The 16129-nt window shown below is 48.5% G+C and overlaps 6 protein-coding genes across 6 annotated transcripts; 2 read left to right on the forward strand and 4 right to left on the reverse strand.

Annotated features, from left to right (window-relative positions):
• Nucleotides 1-1166: 1166 nt before the first annotated feature.
• On the forward strand, nucleotides 1167-2215 carry BHQ10_004438 (uncharacterized protein; the record flags this gene model as incomplete). Its single annotated transcript, XM_040876803.1, has 2 exons — nucleotides 1167-1232; nucleotides 1295-2215. The coding sequence occupies 2 exons, from the start codon at nucleotides 1167-1169 to the stop codon at nucleotides 2213-2215; spliced, it is 987 nt and encodes a 328-aa protein (XP_040732942.1).
• A 49-nt stretch (nucleotides 2216-2264) lies between these two features.
• On the reverse strand, nucleotides 2265-4551 carry BHQ10_004439 (uncharacterized protein; the record flags this gene model as incomplete). Its single annotated transcript, XM_040876804.1, has 7 exons — nucleotides 2265-2773; nucleotides 2826-3097; nucleotides 3164-3748; nucleotides 3794-3967; nucleotides 4024-4081; nucleotides 4158-4430; nucleotides 4497-4551. 7 exons carry the CDS (start codon nucleotides 4549-4551, stop codon nucleotides 2265-2267), a joined length of 1926 nt encoding a protein of 641 aa, XP_040732943.1.
• A 107-nt stretch (nucleotides 4552-4658) lies between these two features.
• BHQ10_004440 (uncharacterized protein) lies at nucleotides 4659-6365 on the forward strand (the record flags this gene model as incomplete). The annotated part of the gene is made up of 4 exons (XM_040876806.1): nucleotides 4659-4726; nucleotides 4797-4828; nucleotides 5445-5994; nucleotides 6098-6365. 4 exons carry the CDS (start codon nucleotides 4659-4661, stop codon nucleotides 6363-6365), a joined length of 918 nt encoding a protein of 305 aa, XP_040732944.1.
• A 283-nt stretch (nucleotides 6366-6648) lies between these two features.
• BHQ10_004441 (uncharacterized protein) lies at nucleotides 6649-9480 on the reverse strand (the record flags this gene model as incomplete). The annotated part of the gene is made up of 1 exon (XM_040876807.1): nucleotides 6649-9480. The coding sequence occupies one exon, from the start codon at nucleotides 9478-9480 to the stop codon at nucleotides 6649-6651; it is 2832 nt and encodes a 943-aa protein (XP_040732945.1).
• A 1236-nt stretch (nucleotides 9481-10716) lies between these two features.
• BHQ10_004442 (uncharacterized protein) lies at nucleotides 10717-11940 on the reverse strand (the record flags this gene model as incomplete). The annotated part of the gene is made up of 1 exon (XM_040876808.1): nucleotides 10717-11940. One exon carries the CDS (start codon nucleotides 11938-11940, stop codon nucleotides 10717-10719), a length of 1224 nt encoding a protein of 407 aa, XP_040732946.1.
• A 708-nt stretch (nucleotides 11941-12648) lies between these two features.
• On the reverse strand, nucleotides 12649-14307 carry BHQ10_004443 (uncharacterized protein; the record flags this gene model as incomplete). The annotated part of the gene is made up of 2 exons (XM_040876809.1): nucleotides 12649-13992; nucleotides 14074-14307. 2 exons carry the CDS (start codon nucleotides 14305-14307, stop codon nucleotides 12649-12651), a joined length of 1578 nt encoding a protein of 525 aa, XP_040732947.1.
• Between the last annotated feature and the right edge of the window lie 1822 nt (nucleotides 14308-16129).

Here is a 16129-nt window from a genome sequence, read left to right on the forward strand (position 1 = left end):
TACATTATGCTAAGCCTAACAAAATTTCTGAGCATAGTCTCGCTGCGGTTTGGGAGTCTAATCCTGTTCTAGGTCCATTCCTGGAACCAGCATATTAGACACTATGGCAACAAAGGCCAAATGGTGCCTCGTGCGTCGCACCATAGGGGTTGTCCAGTAGATATTCTGGTAAGTTAAGTTAGTTAATTAGCCATGATTCACGTAATACTAGGCGCTAACCGCATCAAGGTCTACAGTTTGGATCTGAAGATGTTCAAGCCAATATTCTATTGGATAGCTGTACGACAAGAAAACTAAACATGACGAAGGAATGAAAAAAGATCAAGAATCAAGCTGGGAATCTGGCTTCTTATAAAAAATTGCCATGCATAATTCTTGCTTGAAATATTCCAGACACCTCCATCGTTAGTCAATGACTCAATAACTACATACAAAGATAAAAGGCACATCTCGTAGAGATCCTTGATATGACGATGCGAATGGGGACCATTTCCTATTATGGTGAAATCTGTAGATAAATTACACATAAAATGCAGCACATAGTTATAAATATATAAATAATCACAGTAATATTACCATCATATGTCAAAGGTACTATCATACCCTTACCTACATTCTCACCATCATGTTACAGGATCTCACCGTCATAGGCAGATAGATATATATAGTCACTATTAATTCATAATATTATATGAGGTCGTATAATTAGCTATTCTTAATAGCCCTAGTCTAACATTTAGAACTACCCTCATTATAAAGAACCTTGATACGTTTCTGAATAAAAAGCGGCAGGGTTCCCAAAACCACAAATCAAGTTGTTGTTCAGAGACTATGTTAGGAAAAAGCTATGTTATCTGCAATATCTCTGTAGTAAGCCTCAACCAACTTATATAATAGTGTCACGAAGTCTCCATTGCGGCTCCTCACGTGAGTCACTTTTCAGAGAGCTTATCGATCATCTCGTTGGCCAAGATATTGCTTACATAAACAATCTTACCAAAGTGGGCTGATGGCGACAAGCAAACTGTATGACTGCAACATACCACCTTGGAGATTTAGATGTACTTGAATGTAACGAGTGATTCCCGAAACTCAATGATTCATAATTGACAACCCATTACACTCTGCACTTGACATACATACTGAGATAACAGAGAGAAAGCAACATGTGCATCGCCCTAATCTCCACCGCCCACCCCGCATATGAACTTATCATAATCGACAATCGAGATGTACTCATCCTTGCCCCCTGTTATCAAGACAAGCATACAGCATACACTGACATAAACGAAAGGAGTATTTACACCGCCCTACAGCGCCCGCAAACTGGTGGCAAGCCCCCAACACTCATGTCCTAGGATCGCGAGATCTCGCGCGTCCCGAACACGGCACATGGATGGGCGTCACAAAGCAGGGCAGGGTAGCTGTATTAACAAACTATCGCGAATCAGCGCCTATCGGAAATATAAGTCGTGGCGCGATTGTGAATGAATTCCTCACTGAACCTCCTCCATCGGCTGAAAGCGGGAAAGAGCAAAGAACGACACGCGCTTTCGTGCAAGATATGATTAGTTCCCACATGGCCACCAAGGCAGGCGGTTTCAGTCTCGTATGTGGTCGTATCGGAGAGCCGTTGGCAATCATATCGAATCGAATGTCTGACAACATTGATTCTACGACATGGATTGCGTCTGGCCGCGGCGAAACTATCGGATTGAGTAATACGTTCCTCAAGAACAGGACGTGGCCCAAGATCATCCATGGGGAGATTTTGATGAGAAGTACTATCGACGCGCACATCGCCGCTTATCCTCCAGACCACAAGGGGGCTGCTAGCAGAGCAGAGGAAGAGGATTTGATTAAGAGGCTGTTCCGCGTCCTTTCAACGGATACGATGCCGAGATTGGCAGATACCGAGCCTATTAAAGAGCAGTATATGGATCAGCTCAAGGAGTCGATCTTCATTCCGCTACTGGGTGATCGCGCAAAGTTCGAGGCTGAAGCAGACCAATTAGCAAAAATGGGACTTGCGGGGTATAATTCTGGGCTGTATGGGACGCAAAAACAGACCGTTTTGTTGGTTGATCATGCCGGGCGGGTGAAGTATGTTGAGAGATCGTTGTACGATGAACATGTTCATCCTATACCACTGGGGCAAGGGGATAGAGTTTTTGAGTTTGTTATTGAGGGGTGGAAATCAAAGACCGAGACGTAGCATATCATCTGTATAATAACCTATCGATGCATTCCTCATTGACGGGAGGCTAGACCTTCCGCTTCAACAGCCCCCTGAAAAAATCAAAACTGTTACTATCACTCTGCAACTGCCACACACGCCCCGTCGGCCGATCTTCCCAGCCCAGTTCCTCCGCTAGAAGCAATCCATAATCACGCGTTATACCCTTAATCCTAGCTCTGGCACCGCCTTCTTCTTCCAGCGTCACGATTTGATGCATATGCAGCCAGTCCTCGTAATACATGTCTTCGAACTGTTTGTCAAAGCCGTTGCGGAGGAAACGGATGTATAATTCTTCAAACACCGTTAGCACTCGCGCAAGTAATTTCTCAAGAATGATGGGGTTTTGTTTGAAGGTTTCGCGAGACGCGAATTTCTCGACGATGGCATTCAACGATGTGGTTGGTGACGCGTTTGTGGCGTTTATGCCGATACCCACGACGGCGACGTACTCTTCTGAGGAGTAGTGGGAGTTGACGAGGACGCCGCAGATTTTGGTGTATTTTTGCTTGTCGGGTTCGGCGGGGTCCATGGCATCTATCCAGTGAGTACGTATTGAGTATAAGAAAAGGGGAAGAGGGCGACTCACAAACGTCGTTGGGCCATTTCATCTTGATTGGCAGCTGCTCGTATCCCTTGTCGTAGGTTTTTATTCCCTTGACAACAGCCATAGCTGCAAGGTATTGGACAAAGACTATCGGTGCCGATTGCATCTTTTCCATTGGGTGCCTTATTACAGTCGAGAACATGAGAGCTCCTGCTGGTGATACCCAGACGTTCGATCCGCGACCTCTTCCAGCGACTTGGACGGTGGCCGTCATTGTGAAGCCGGTGGGCAGTCGTCGAAGAAGGCGGGTATTCCTAGATGTTTGCCATAGTGTTAGCCATATTGCCAGCCATATCCATGGTAATTAAACAAACACGTACTTTTCCAACATAGAACTAGTACTTGTAACAACTTCACCGTATATAATAGACCTTCCAAAATCGACCACCGCTTCCTTCGACTGCGACTGATAGTGTCGAAGATTGGCATAGAATGCATGGTGATTAAAATACGGCGTCAATTTCGACGAAGACAGCTCTCTATGAATCAGCAATCGCTTGACAATCGCATTGTAATCAACAATGCCTTCACTAGAGGTCGCCTTTTCTACCGCCACTTCTTCCGCCAAAGCCTCCTTCAAATCATCCATTTCGTACGTCTTGTCGTACGCCCTCTCGACCCGAAAGGTATCAATATCGTCTTTAAGGATGTCTTTTTGCTCATCTTTGGTCATTATCTCTTCCAGAGCAGATACAATAGCTTGAGTATACTCAGGCTCGACAGAGGACATGTGCAAGCAAGAAAGAGACGGTACCGTAGTAGTGTCTTGACTGACTTGTAGGCCTAATTTGGTCAAGCATGCTTTCAGGAAGTCTGTTCTGGCGGTATCGTCGGCAGCTATTTGGTCAATGATTTTTGCGTATTCGAGGCCACCGGCGGATTTGTCGAGATTGACGGCGGCGAATCTGAAAAGTCAGTTTAACATCAAATTTCAGATAACAGAAACATACTCTGGATGAGGACCGGTAAGGACAACCGCTCCATCGCCAATCTTGCGATATACGACTGCCGCTGCACCCTTGCCCGAGTCAACGGCAAGTTCTTCCGTATAGCTTGCGAGTATTTCAACTCCTTGATCCGCATAGGCTTCTGCATCGACAAAAACGCCGCCACCGTTATAATAACTATGAAACGAGTCTGGAATCGACTCATTGCCAAACGCTGTTTTAGATACCCTCACCTCCGCCGCCCTTGCCCCAGCTTCACTAGAATAAACAAACCCTTCAAACGCACACCCCCTACAAGTTCCCGGAAAGAAAGCCAACTCTCTCTCGCCAATTACCTGCATTTTCTTGTCGCCAACCTCAAACTCACACCTGCGACTCCCATAATAACCACCGGCACAGAAACCGAGGTATGCACCACCGTTCTGCACGAATTGAGTAATTCTGCGGTTTCCCGCGCCATTCAGGGATGCGCAATAGCCCAAATCAGCGCCTCCAGGCATGACCAACATGGCGCAGGTGGAGAGCCAGGGCTCTTTGATGAGCATGTCTGCTGTGATGGGGATTACGGCATAGTTGGGAGCGAGCAGGCGGCGGAGCGTGTAGAGGCAATGGCGGACCGATTCTACAGTGCTCCCGTGGCCTATCCATAACATTAATTACTTTTCTTTTTGTGCATTTTTCGTGCATTGTGTTGGTGGTGGCGTACCAGAGTAGACGAGGACGTTGAGCCTGCCCGAGCTAATGGCTCGTCCAGCAGACATTTTGTAGCGGGCTCTCAGCCGGAATCTCAGACAACTTTTTTCCCTCAGTCAAAATCAACAACTTTGTTTCTCCTGAAGATACTGCACTCGTGTGCTCAATTGATAAAATGTCCAACAACGAAAAATCAACAGCCGAACAGAGCACAACTCTCGAAGACGATGAACCCGATGACTGGTGAGTGCATGCGAGAAAAGAAGATTTGTTGAGGTCCGGCGGCGGACTGACTGACTCCTTCCGCCCGCAGGGATAAGCGCATCTTCAGCACCGGCTGTTCTGGTATGTCTCCTTCTACCTTCTAACTATTCAACCCGTTCTTCGAAGTATCAGGATGAAAACTTTGAAGCTTACTTCCATCAGCGGAACAATTGAAAATGAATGATTGCTACTATGATACCCGGGATTGGAGAAGTTGTAAGAAGGAGGTGAGCTCATAATCCCCATCGCGAATACGCACATCTGTCTGCACAAAGGCTATATCATTCTTCCATCCCATATAGACCATTCAATACGTTTTATACCGAGCTAACAAGAGCAGATGGAGGCGTTTCGCGAGTGCTGGAAACGGCAGGGCAATGACGATAGAACCGAGACGAAGAATGCTCAATAACAAACTCTGAGCAATGTATTATTATGTATTTTATGGACTCGCTATTCTATTCCTATTTCTATATCTTTTCATGATTATTGCATTCGTAGTGATATACATAGTAGTTGTTCGCGCTGTAAAAAGTGACGTCGAACCAGTTTCCGCATGTGATTGGTCACAGCTCCCACTAGCTGTGATACCTCACCTCATTTCGTACCTCACTTGTCAACAACATCAACAACACACATCTGCTTTGGGACAGAGCGAACAACATGTCCTCATTAACCTTCCGGCGCTCGCTCATAGCGCTCGAGGCGCGAGGTCTACAGAGCCTACGACCTACACCGTCCATCCTCTCGTACCGTTCGAACTACACTTCTCTTCGCGCTCAATCCACGACGTCGACCTCAACCTCAACMCCCGCCAACAAACCCACGCCCCGACCAACACAGACACTAAACACGCCTAAATCCACACCCTCATCTCCATCTCCATCTACCTCAACCACAGCATCCTCCTCCTCCTCCACCACATCAACGACATCATCGCCCACAACCCCCAACATCGCCAAAACCGGCCTCGCCGACAAACCCCCCTTCTCCCCAGACGCCTCTTCAGAGAAAATCGACTGGACCCGGTCCTTCCACGGCATAAGCTCAACGCCGTTCTCTCCCGAAATCGCGTCTGTGCTGTTAGAAGAAGTAAACAGCGACGACGTCGAAATCAAACCAGACGGAATCGTATATCTGCCCGAAATCAAATATCGACGAATCCTAAACAAAGCGTTTGGGCCGGGAGGGTGGGGGCTTGTGCCGCGGAGTGAGAGTATTGTTACACCCAAGATGGTGACGAGGGAGTATGCATTGATTTGTCACGGACGGTAACCCATCCCTCTTTTCTCCCCTCCTCCATCCTAGCTAGAGTGGCTATGCTAATTTGTGGTGGTGGTGGACTATTAGGCTGGTATCAATAGCCCGCGGTGAACAAGACTACTTCAACCCAGACGGCATCCCCACAGCCACCGAAGGCTGCAAATCGAATGCGCTGGTACGCTGCTGCAAGGATCTGGGTGTTGCCAGTGAACTGTGGGATCCGCGCTGGATTCGACGCTACAAAGCTGAATATACAAAAGAAGTGTTTGTGGAGCATGTGGTAAATAAGAGGAAGAGTAAGATCTGGATTAGGAAGGATGAGGAGGTGGGTTATCCGTGGAAGGTTACTAAGTAGTCCTTTCTCTTCCCTGGTAGGAAGGGTCTTGGGTGTACGATAGTGGGATAGAATTTATTTTATGTTCGATTGTAATGTACAAGAATCGACTCGACAGTTATGTCTGACAGAACACAACTAAGCCTCCAACGTAATAACAAAAAGAAAACATGACAGTTTAGATAAACTGATACCGCAGAAGAAATTCTTTTGTAGGTCTATGATCAAATCCAGTTTGATATGCAGAAAAAGGATCGTTAATCACAAGCTCGGTGATGAGAGTGATGACAAAGCAAGAGAATCGTTAGTTTTCATCATCATCGACTTGCGGTGATGGTAGATGCGGTTGCGTCTGACGCTGGGCAAATGCATTGCCTGCCTGAGGTTGACCTGCGCGAGGGAGACTGGTACTCGATGCGGACGGCGGAGACTGGTATTGTGGTGGCGCAGGTCGGTATTGGCTAGCGGCCGTCGAGGGCGTGGGAGAAGCATGTCCATAAGTTCCGGCGTATGGATTGTTTGTCTCGTAGGGAGTTTCGTATGGAGTTGCGCCGGTAGGGCTTGGCTGCTGGGGTAGTGGCTGGGGCGCTGCGGAATAGTAGCTCGGAATTTCGTAGCGATCCGTGGGCGTTGATTGAGCCGCGGGAATCGCGCCAGTTACTGACGGAGGCACGAGCAGGGGCGAGGGCTGATGAAGGGTTGGGACGTTGTTACTGGCCTTGCGACGACCCGACGACGGAGCGCGCAGGAGTGATGAACGTTCATCATTTACGTCCTGGATGGGACTCAATTGATTCTCGTTGCTCACTCCAGAATTGGCAGCGCTAGGGATGCGATACAACTGCGCAGATTCTTCAGGACGCGCAAGGTCGTAGCCAGCAGGGCGGCTGTTAAGAGCATCGACGAAATCGACTTCGCTCATTTTCTTGACTGATCCCCCACTGCGTTGCTGCAATCCACCGGTAGATGTGACAGTATCAACGCCAGTCGAAGCTCCTTCTGGCGACAGAGTCTGTTGGAATTCCTTCATAGCACTTGTAGGCACCAAACGAGCTTGCTCTTTCTTCTCAGCAGCCTTCTCGCGGTACTCTTTGGCCTTCTCGTCGGTGATGCTGACAGAGTACGATGGGTTTGAAGGATCGCCCAATGAAGCACCACCACCGCCAGGACCGATGATAGGCACTTTCCTAATAGCCAAGACCAAAGCACACATGAATTTGGATCGACGCGCAGCGCGGACCGTTTCGTTGGACCAGTTGGATTTATGGCGGATCTCAATACGAAGCTCGAGTTTGTCCATGTTTCCGACACTGATCACTTCGATTTCAATGTCAGGCTGGAAGTCGCGGTTGTTGTCTTTGTCACGGACGAACTTTTCCATCTCGATTTTCAAGAGCTGAATATCGGCGAACGTAGTGCCGAAATCGACAAAGAGAGAGATACGTTCGCGCATGGCTTTGGAACGGGTGACATTGTCAATCCATGAAGTGTTGAGGACGTTGTTGGCGACTTGCGTAACTCGTTGTTCGGCCACGGTGCGGAAAGCAGTATACAACAGGGAAATCTCCTCGACGAACAATTCCTGGCTGTTGATTTCGACACGGTCACCAACGTCAAACGGATGCTTGACAAACAGGAAAACGCAAGATCCGAGGACTTCTTGAGCAGTAACTGAGAAAACGAAAGACAGAGAGAGCAAAGATGTAGCACCAGCAGCAATGACAGTGGCAGCTCCAGTGGTAACAAACGAAACAAAAACAAGAATCATGACAATCAAAGCTACTGTCAACAGTAAACTGTCCAGCACATGGATGGCTTGGTCGACATCGTGCATGCTTCGAGCAATAGACTTGCGGACACGTCCAAACTCTGCAACAGTAAGAATCATTTCTTCCATACTGACGTCGCCATTTCCATCGCGGTCCAAAATATGGAAGCACTCTCTAGCCTCCTCCTCGCGTTGAGCGCCCATAACCTCGACAATATCTTCTTCATACAAGGCGTCGCGTCCTTCGACCACAAACGACATCCAGATACGCTTAGCAAGAGCTTCTGAAGCATGGCGTTTGTCCAATGCCTGAGTAACAATCGAATGAGCAGATCCAGTGTCGAAAATGTTCTTGCCAGTAATCTCGTGCGCAACATTACCAAACGCAGCGGTGACCTTGTCGCCGACACGGCCGACACCGCGCCCAACGTTGCGAATCAAGCGGAGCGGAGCAACAGAGTCTCCACGCTTGTGACTCTTTTTCTTGTCAGCGAGAATGGTCGCGGAAATAATTTCGTCTTCTTCGATAAACTCCTTGCAGTATTCCGGGAACATGGCGCGGGATGCATCGTACAGATGGCCCAGCAGGTCGACATTGTGCTTGGACTCCTTGATGCGCAGTTCGTACTGCTTGCGGTGGTAGCTCACAGAAATCAACTGAATAAGAGCCTTTTCCGCCAAAAAGATCAAGGTACAAATAAGCAAAGCAAACAAAATCTGCTTGACGGTCGCCTCCCAGCTCTTCTCACCTGTGTCGCCATTCGCCCGCTGCGTCGGGTTCTGAGTCATGATAGGAATAAACGTAGCCAACGAGACAATACACCAGCCCACCAGTGACAGGGGAATTTCCAAAGCCTTGATGATAAGAGCATACTTTTTCGTTCCAGGGCTGACAAAGCCGGCAAAAAATTGAAACAAAAATGGCAAGAAATGTGCAATCAGTTTAGCAACCCACAAACTGATCCAGACAACTTCAATCCAGGTGAAAAACCAAACAATTCTAACACCGCCAATGGCTGCATGCGGCGCCGCCGTGGCACCAATAATAATAGGGATAGCAATCAAAAACGCCAATGGCGAGACATAGATGAAATAACGAGTGATGACTGAGAAATTCAGAACGGCAAAATATATCCTTCCCATGGTGTTGAGGGCTCCATCGCTATCCTCGTTTGTCATTGAGTCCCCTGTGCCAGTCTTTTTTCGTCGACCGGGACCCGGTCGTTTCGCTGACTTTTCATCGTTTGAGCCATTGGGATAGCTGTCAGGCGAGGCGAGGGTATTGGTGTTGGTCTTGCGGGCACCGGTGCCGCGACTGGGGACGGTGGTCAGAGGGATGTCGATGGTAGCGTCGTTGGGGTTGGCCATGGTGTGGTCATCCGGGAGGGGATGAAATTTGTTTGCTGAAAAGCGTTTTTCGCCAATGCCAGGGCGCGACATTGACTAGATTAGAGAAATAGAAATGATAACGAGAGTGAGAATATTCAGAACGAGTCAACGATAGTGGGGGGAGGCAGTCACGAGTCGACGCAGTCGTTCCTCGATATATGTCGACTAGCTGATCTAAGATCTGTTCAGTTTTCACTGCGGAAGTTCGAGGAACCGACAAGAGAGACAAGTGGAGAGATGACGAGGGCGTCACCGATCGAGCAAAATGAATGGTGGGCGATGGTGGACGTGGGGATGATCAATGGACTAACAATCACTAATGAGTTGGTGCAAACTAATGTATGAGTCGCAGTTCCACAGATCCCTCGATATGATAAGACAGCAATGATAAAAGAATGAACAGGAAGAAAGATGAAAAAGATGAAATGAAGTTGAAGATAAAAACGAAGATAGAAAAAGAATAAAAGTTCGCAGACGATGGTTCATAATAATAGTAAAACAAATGTATGGAGCGAGCGTAAGGCAGGTACGGTAAATTACTCGGTAAGGCTAAGACCCAGAACTGTGGCCGCTGCGGGATGGCGTTTTCTGTGCGTTCTGACTGGTCAGTTGCCTCTTCTACGATGGCTGATTCGCTGTTGGCATGTTTCAGGGCAGACGAGCCTCAACCCAATGAAATGCCTCAATTTCAATATCCATGTCATAGCATGAGCTTCTCCTGATGAAAACTCGACTCACCAGATGTTGTCAAGTTCTTGACAGTAAACAAGGCAAGGTATGGTGTCCCAGCAATGGATGGACCGATCATCCTGCTCCATCGGTATGACGATCGCGTACCAGCCAGTATGCAGTATGTAACACTTACTACATACTACGTACTATGTATGTATGTTCGAGATGATCATCATCTTGACCGATTAATACTGCATGCTCTGCGACCTGTAACACGTTACTACTTTGTACGAGCTATTACGTGCTAGAAAATAATCGATCTTGTACATAGTACGTCTTTTGTTCTGGCCTGGACCTTATCCAAAAGGGTTACCCGTGGCTGTACATGAAACACGGGGGAATACCAACCCAACCGTTGACTTTAATACGGACCGTCAGCAGTAAAATTGACTAGTCACATAGCACGTACTAATAAGTTACATAGGAGTTATTCTTAGACTGTCATCATGTCATTTTTCCCATGTGCAGTAGTTGTTGTGGGGTTTACAACCCTAAGAGAAGCGCACTATCATCGCCCGACTCAACCCTCATCTGCCTCAACTCAGCAACAACTCTCTGCCCAGTCCACTTCTCTCTCAACCCGCGCCTCAAAACATCCTGCTCACTCTCCGGCGCAAGCCCGCTAGGCGCAGGGGGCCTGCGATCCAGGTTCGTAGGGAACGGGTATCCGTCTGCTATGGCTTGGACGAGGGACGATACTTCTAGCGATAATACTTCACCATCAGAAGTAGAAAAGGGCGACACTGATTTGTGTAACCTCAAAACATGATCCCAACACCTCTCCACCACAGGCACACAATCAACCATCTCCATCGCCTTCCCAAACGCGCAACTAATCTGCAATAAATTCGCAACCCTTTGGTTACTGGTTGTCTCATTCGCGCCTGCAGCATGGAACAGCGCCGGATTGAAAAACACGCCATCCCCCCTTTGCAGCGGGACAGTGACAAACCTCTCCTCGAAATATTTCTGGAATTCGGCGCGCCGATAAGAAAGATATCCAGCCTCGAATCTCTGGCTGAAGGGCAACAACCACGTCGGCCCACTTTCAACTGGCATGTCTGTATGCGCAATCGCTCCTTGCAAAGTCAAAAATTGACTTGCGACGTGCATACTTCTCGGGTATTGCTGGCACGACGCATCGTCTTGAAATCCCAGGTGATAATCGCGATGCGAATTCTGCTGTTTTCCGCCTGGTTTGACGACGTTGACTTGCGCCGTGATTCGATACGCAGGACCGAGCCAGGCGGTCGATACGTGCGCGAGCCAAGGGTTGGAGTAGTACGCCACAAAACTCGCCGGGTTGAGCAAGGCGTGTTTGGCGAACGAATTCCAGATACGATCGTTTGTGCTGGGTGAGGCGGCGAAGTGGTCTCCTTCTTGCTTTTTGGATTTGCTTTCAAGGGAGATGATTTGATCGTAAATTTGGGTGGTTGTGGAGAGGGTTTGTTCGTTGCGATACATGCCCCGTAAGACGAAGACGCCTGGCCCGGAGAGGAGGATGCGGTACCATTCTTCTTGTAGGTTGCTGATGACGGCTGACTCGCTGATTTGGGACTGGTATGCTGGGAGATCGTATATGGGTACGTTTTTGATGATTTCTGTTGCTAGAGGGTATGTCTCTGGGTTGGTGGTTTGGGAGCAGAGACGATCAAATTCCTCTAGTGATGGGGGTGCGTTGAATATTCTTGCGTTTGATGACAGCATTTTCAGTGTTGTGGTAATTGTCTAATTGAGAGTTAGTTGCTTGTACTTTGGTAAGTAGGTGTGATAATGACGGATATACCTCAAATGTTTCAGTATAGATCCTCGGCAGCGAATCGTCCCTCAATTGATGCACAGAGTTATATTTTCTCACGACAAACTTGACGCAATCATTCAATACTGTACAAAAGTATCAATAGAGAAGAAAGGTCGGACTATGTAGTGGGATTCAACCACAAATATCGGAAACCTGATTCCGATATATCGAGTCCATCACCAAAGCCAGGACTTGTAGCAAGATGACCAAATACGGCAATGAAAGCGCAACGCAGTACGTCGATTCGGCTATGTCTATAATATCTCATTCATTCCCTATACACCTATGTAACCTAACCACACCACCAACCGCAAGAAACCAAAGCTGTGCAATGTACAAACCAAGTACCCAATCCAAGTAAATCCAAAGCCATAAATCATAAACATGCTGCATAAAAAAGACATAATCCGTCCATGACCCATGTATAATGAGACCAATCAAACGCCGTACGATGGGTGCATGCAAAGCAAAAACAAGAGTAAGATCGTGCTTTTGGGATCCTGTCCTATGATTCGTATGTATATCAGGATGAGGAGGTGATGTATATGTCGTAGTAATCGTATATGTAAGGTGTATGTACGGCATAAATCCATGTTCATATGTACGCTCGACGCCTAGGGAGTCGGCTCAGATCCATGCTGTCTCGTGCGGATTCTGAATCGATCGCGTAGCCGCATCGCCAAATGTCGTCGGCGACCTTGACTCTCTTCCGCAGTCGCCGACTCGTCTCCATCTTGGTGTCGTTGTGACTCGCGCAACCGTCGCAGAGCCTCAATTCGCTCTTCGACAGGCGCGTTGCGAGCGCGACGGATATCAGATAGATACCCCGTCAGGCCGCGGGAGTGTCTGTTGCTATTGTTCGTTTGGTGGGAAGAATCGGCGGCTTCTACAGTCTGTGGTGCGGCTTCGCCTTCTTCGTGGGCTGTTTCGCCGTCTTCAGCTGTCTCAGCCGAGGCTGGGTTAAGGTCGATACGACAGAGGGGACAGGTTCCCGATACGTTGATCAACCACGGGTCAATACAGTCAGGATGGAATTGATGACCACACGGTAAGAGTCGCACGTCTTGGCCTTTGACAAAGTCGTCTGTGCAGATGGGGCAGTTGTTGTTTCCTGCTTCCATGTCGCGATTTGCAGCAGCAGCGGCAGTAGTAGCGGTAGTGGTGGCGGCAGCAGCAGCAGCAGCAGCATCAGTGACATGGTCATGATCTACTTCCGGCTGAGCATCCGCCTCGTTCATTGGCGAAGGCTCAGGCGTAGTGTCGTGACTCTCAGCCGTATGCGTCGACGAGGCCATCTCCAAATCCCTCTTTGCCGCATGTACACCGTCCTCCTTATCATCGCCAAACTTGACAATGGGAATCGTCTCCAGCATCGCTCTCGCAATCCCCCTCGCTCGACTCTGTCGTGGTCGTCCCGTCACATTTCTCGGTCCGTACCGCTCTGGATGTCGATGAGCGCGGACGGCGCCCGTGATAATAATACCCAGAAACAGCGCCGTGATAATACCTGTGATGGTATACAAAATAATCATCGCGACGGCGGTGGTCGACCCCGAGACTGTAGTGCCCGTGCCCGTAGTAGTCGTATTCCCAAACGTTGAGGCGCTACTGCTGGTAGACATATCGGCGGTGATACCCGCGGTCGCGGTGGTGTTGATACTCGACAATTGACTCAAAAACAGCAATGATGAAGTGGAGTTGACGACGGTAAAGACGTTGCTATAAGAGGCGGTCGGATCGTTGACAGTGTAGTTGCAATGGTCAGACTGTAGAGTGTACAGGATCACGGCGGCAGGACCCCCGCTGGACAATGAAACTACGGCTGAAACGGTCTCTGCGACATGGAGGTAGCCCGTGTAGGCGGACGGGTCGCAACTTATCAATGCGATGTTCTGGGTGGTGATGGAGGCAGTGTTGGATGCGGTGGTTTGGTAGAGGGTGCCCTGGATGGAGAAGCGCTGCGGATGTCAGCGGAAGGCGTTATACGCCTCATGTCTGTGCCAATACGCGCACTGCGTATAATATGAGTCTCGACATACCTGAAAAGAGGAATAGTCTAGCGTGGCTAGAGTAGAAGTTAACGGAGCGAGATTGACTACGTCGACAGAAGAATCGGTCGCGGCATTCAGGAGAAATCGCAGCGAGCCGAATTGTTGGGTGAGGGCATTGGTGTCGTTGGTCGGGGTGGCGGTGACGCTGTTGGAAGCAGCAACGGACGATACAAGCAGGAAGAGACACAACAGGTGGGGGGAGAAGGGGATCATTGGAATCATATTCCGAGCAAGCAAGCGAAGGCTGACGGCCTGAAACACGCACTCACTCAGCCGGCTAGCAGAAAGAGAGCATCTGGGGGGGAGGACGGAGAAGAAGAATATCGATAATCGATGACGAGGCTAGCCGGGTTCACACGGTCGGCGTTGTCTCTGTGGGGTAACGATCTGGAGTACAGCACAGAACTAGGCAATTCGCAGTAACTAATCGAGAGGATGGAGAATAACGATTCCAGAATCAAAGTGGCAGTGTCTTAGCCAACTCAATCAACATCAACTCGATCAAGCGAACTTAATTAAACCAGCTGAAACTCTTGACCGGAGTTGCGACCGACCTTCGACGAGATAAGCCCACGGGCCCGGATCGCGCGGTAACTTGCTCTGCTCTTGTTGGCTAATCCAGTTTCCTCATCAGGCTAATCTACACGATTTGCAAGATCACACTACGTACTATGAGTAGTAGCCAAGAGATAGTCTTGAATTCAAATCAATTAAAGCGTCACCATCGAGCCCAAATCTGGCGATAGTGCAGTGTGATTGGTGCGATTAAGTCGGACGTCCGCATGCGGAAAATCCAGCCATGATCGACTCTTCCTTGTCAGTCTGTGATAAGTACATAGTAATAAGCAGGATGTGCCTGACTGTGTGAACCAGAGGATTTCCGTGGTATCCGGTGAGACTCGATCTCCTGACCGTGAAGATCGTCCATGCAGCTGCAAACTGCGCTTCAGACAGCCAATGATTTTTAGTACTTTTGCAGCAAATCAGCGACAATCTGCCCAGTGGAGTGAACCCCATTGTCGATTCTCGATTATTTATAAGATATCTCTCGGCCGGATATTTAATACTTTATTACTTGCTCTGTTTGAATTATGGGGGGGGGTGTCTAGAAGGCAAACTGCCTGATCCTCCTGCCTCGTCTGTCAGGTGTGAATTATCGTGTCGGATCGATCAACAGACTAGTAGGGTACAACCCTGTCTTCGCAACGCCTTAATCCCAACAATTCCATTGTCCGTTTTACTGTACAACCTCGGTATCACGTATCCTCGGTCTGTTGAGCTTCTTGGAGAGCATTGTGTTGTCGTCAGTATCTGAATGGCATTCACCCGCAATACTGGTGCAGATGTCCAAAAAGAGTGGGTAAGCAAGCAAGCAAGATATCCAAGTGTCACAGGTTGGCGTGTCGAGTCATGAGGCCGATCACGAATACCTGGCTACCTTAGGTTGGTCTAGATATCCTTGCTATGCGATAAGATCATTCATATGGACAGATGGCAAAACTCTGCCATAGTTTAGGTGCTGGCAAGTAGTATAGGTATCCCATGATCGATCTGATAATCCAGTTCCAGCTCAGTCACTTGAGAACGTACCCCAGCCCTGGTGAAAATTGTCGTCGATGGATGGGCATACCATGATGAATGGTAGCGGTCTCGACCACCGGCACCTCCCACCCTTTACAAGTAATTAATAAACAAGATAGCAATGAAACTAGTGCGACAGACGATCACTCGGTCAAAGCTATGCCGAGACATGATGATCGATGTTATAATCTATCATGAAAGTCATCTGCATCCACATAACCTATACAAGAGCTGTTACATTCAAGAATCGTAATTGTGTCAATATTACACCCCAAGCATTATACTATGTATACCCTGGTGAAAAAGAAGCACCCCATACTTGGCTTGTGCATTGCGAACGGAGGAGAGGACCCCGGAATAGACACCCGCAGAGTAACGCCACTCCGAGATACTAGTACGTAAGTATGTACGGTATGTTTACTACCATTAGTTGTACTGCGCATGTACACAATACAGAATGGAC

The sequence above is a fragment of the Talaromyces amestolkiae genome (assembly GCF_001896365.1).
Source record: "Talaromyces amestolkiae strain CIB chromosome Unknown scaffold7.1, whole genome shotgun sequence".
Taxonomy (NCBI): Eukaryota; Fungi; Ascomycota; class Eurotiomycetes; order Eurotiales; family Trichocomaceae; genus Talaromyces; species Talaromyces amestolkiae.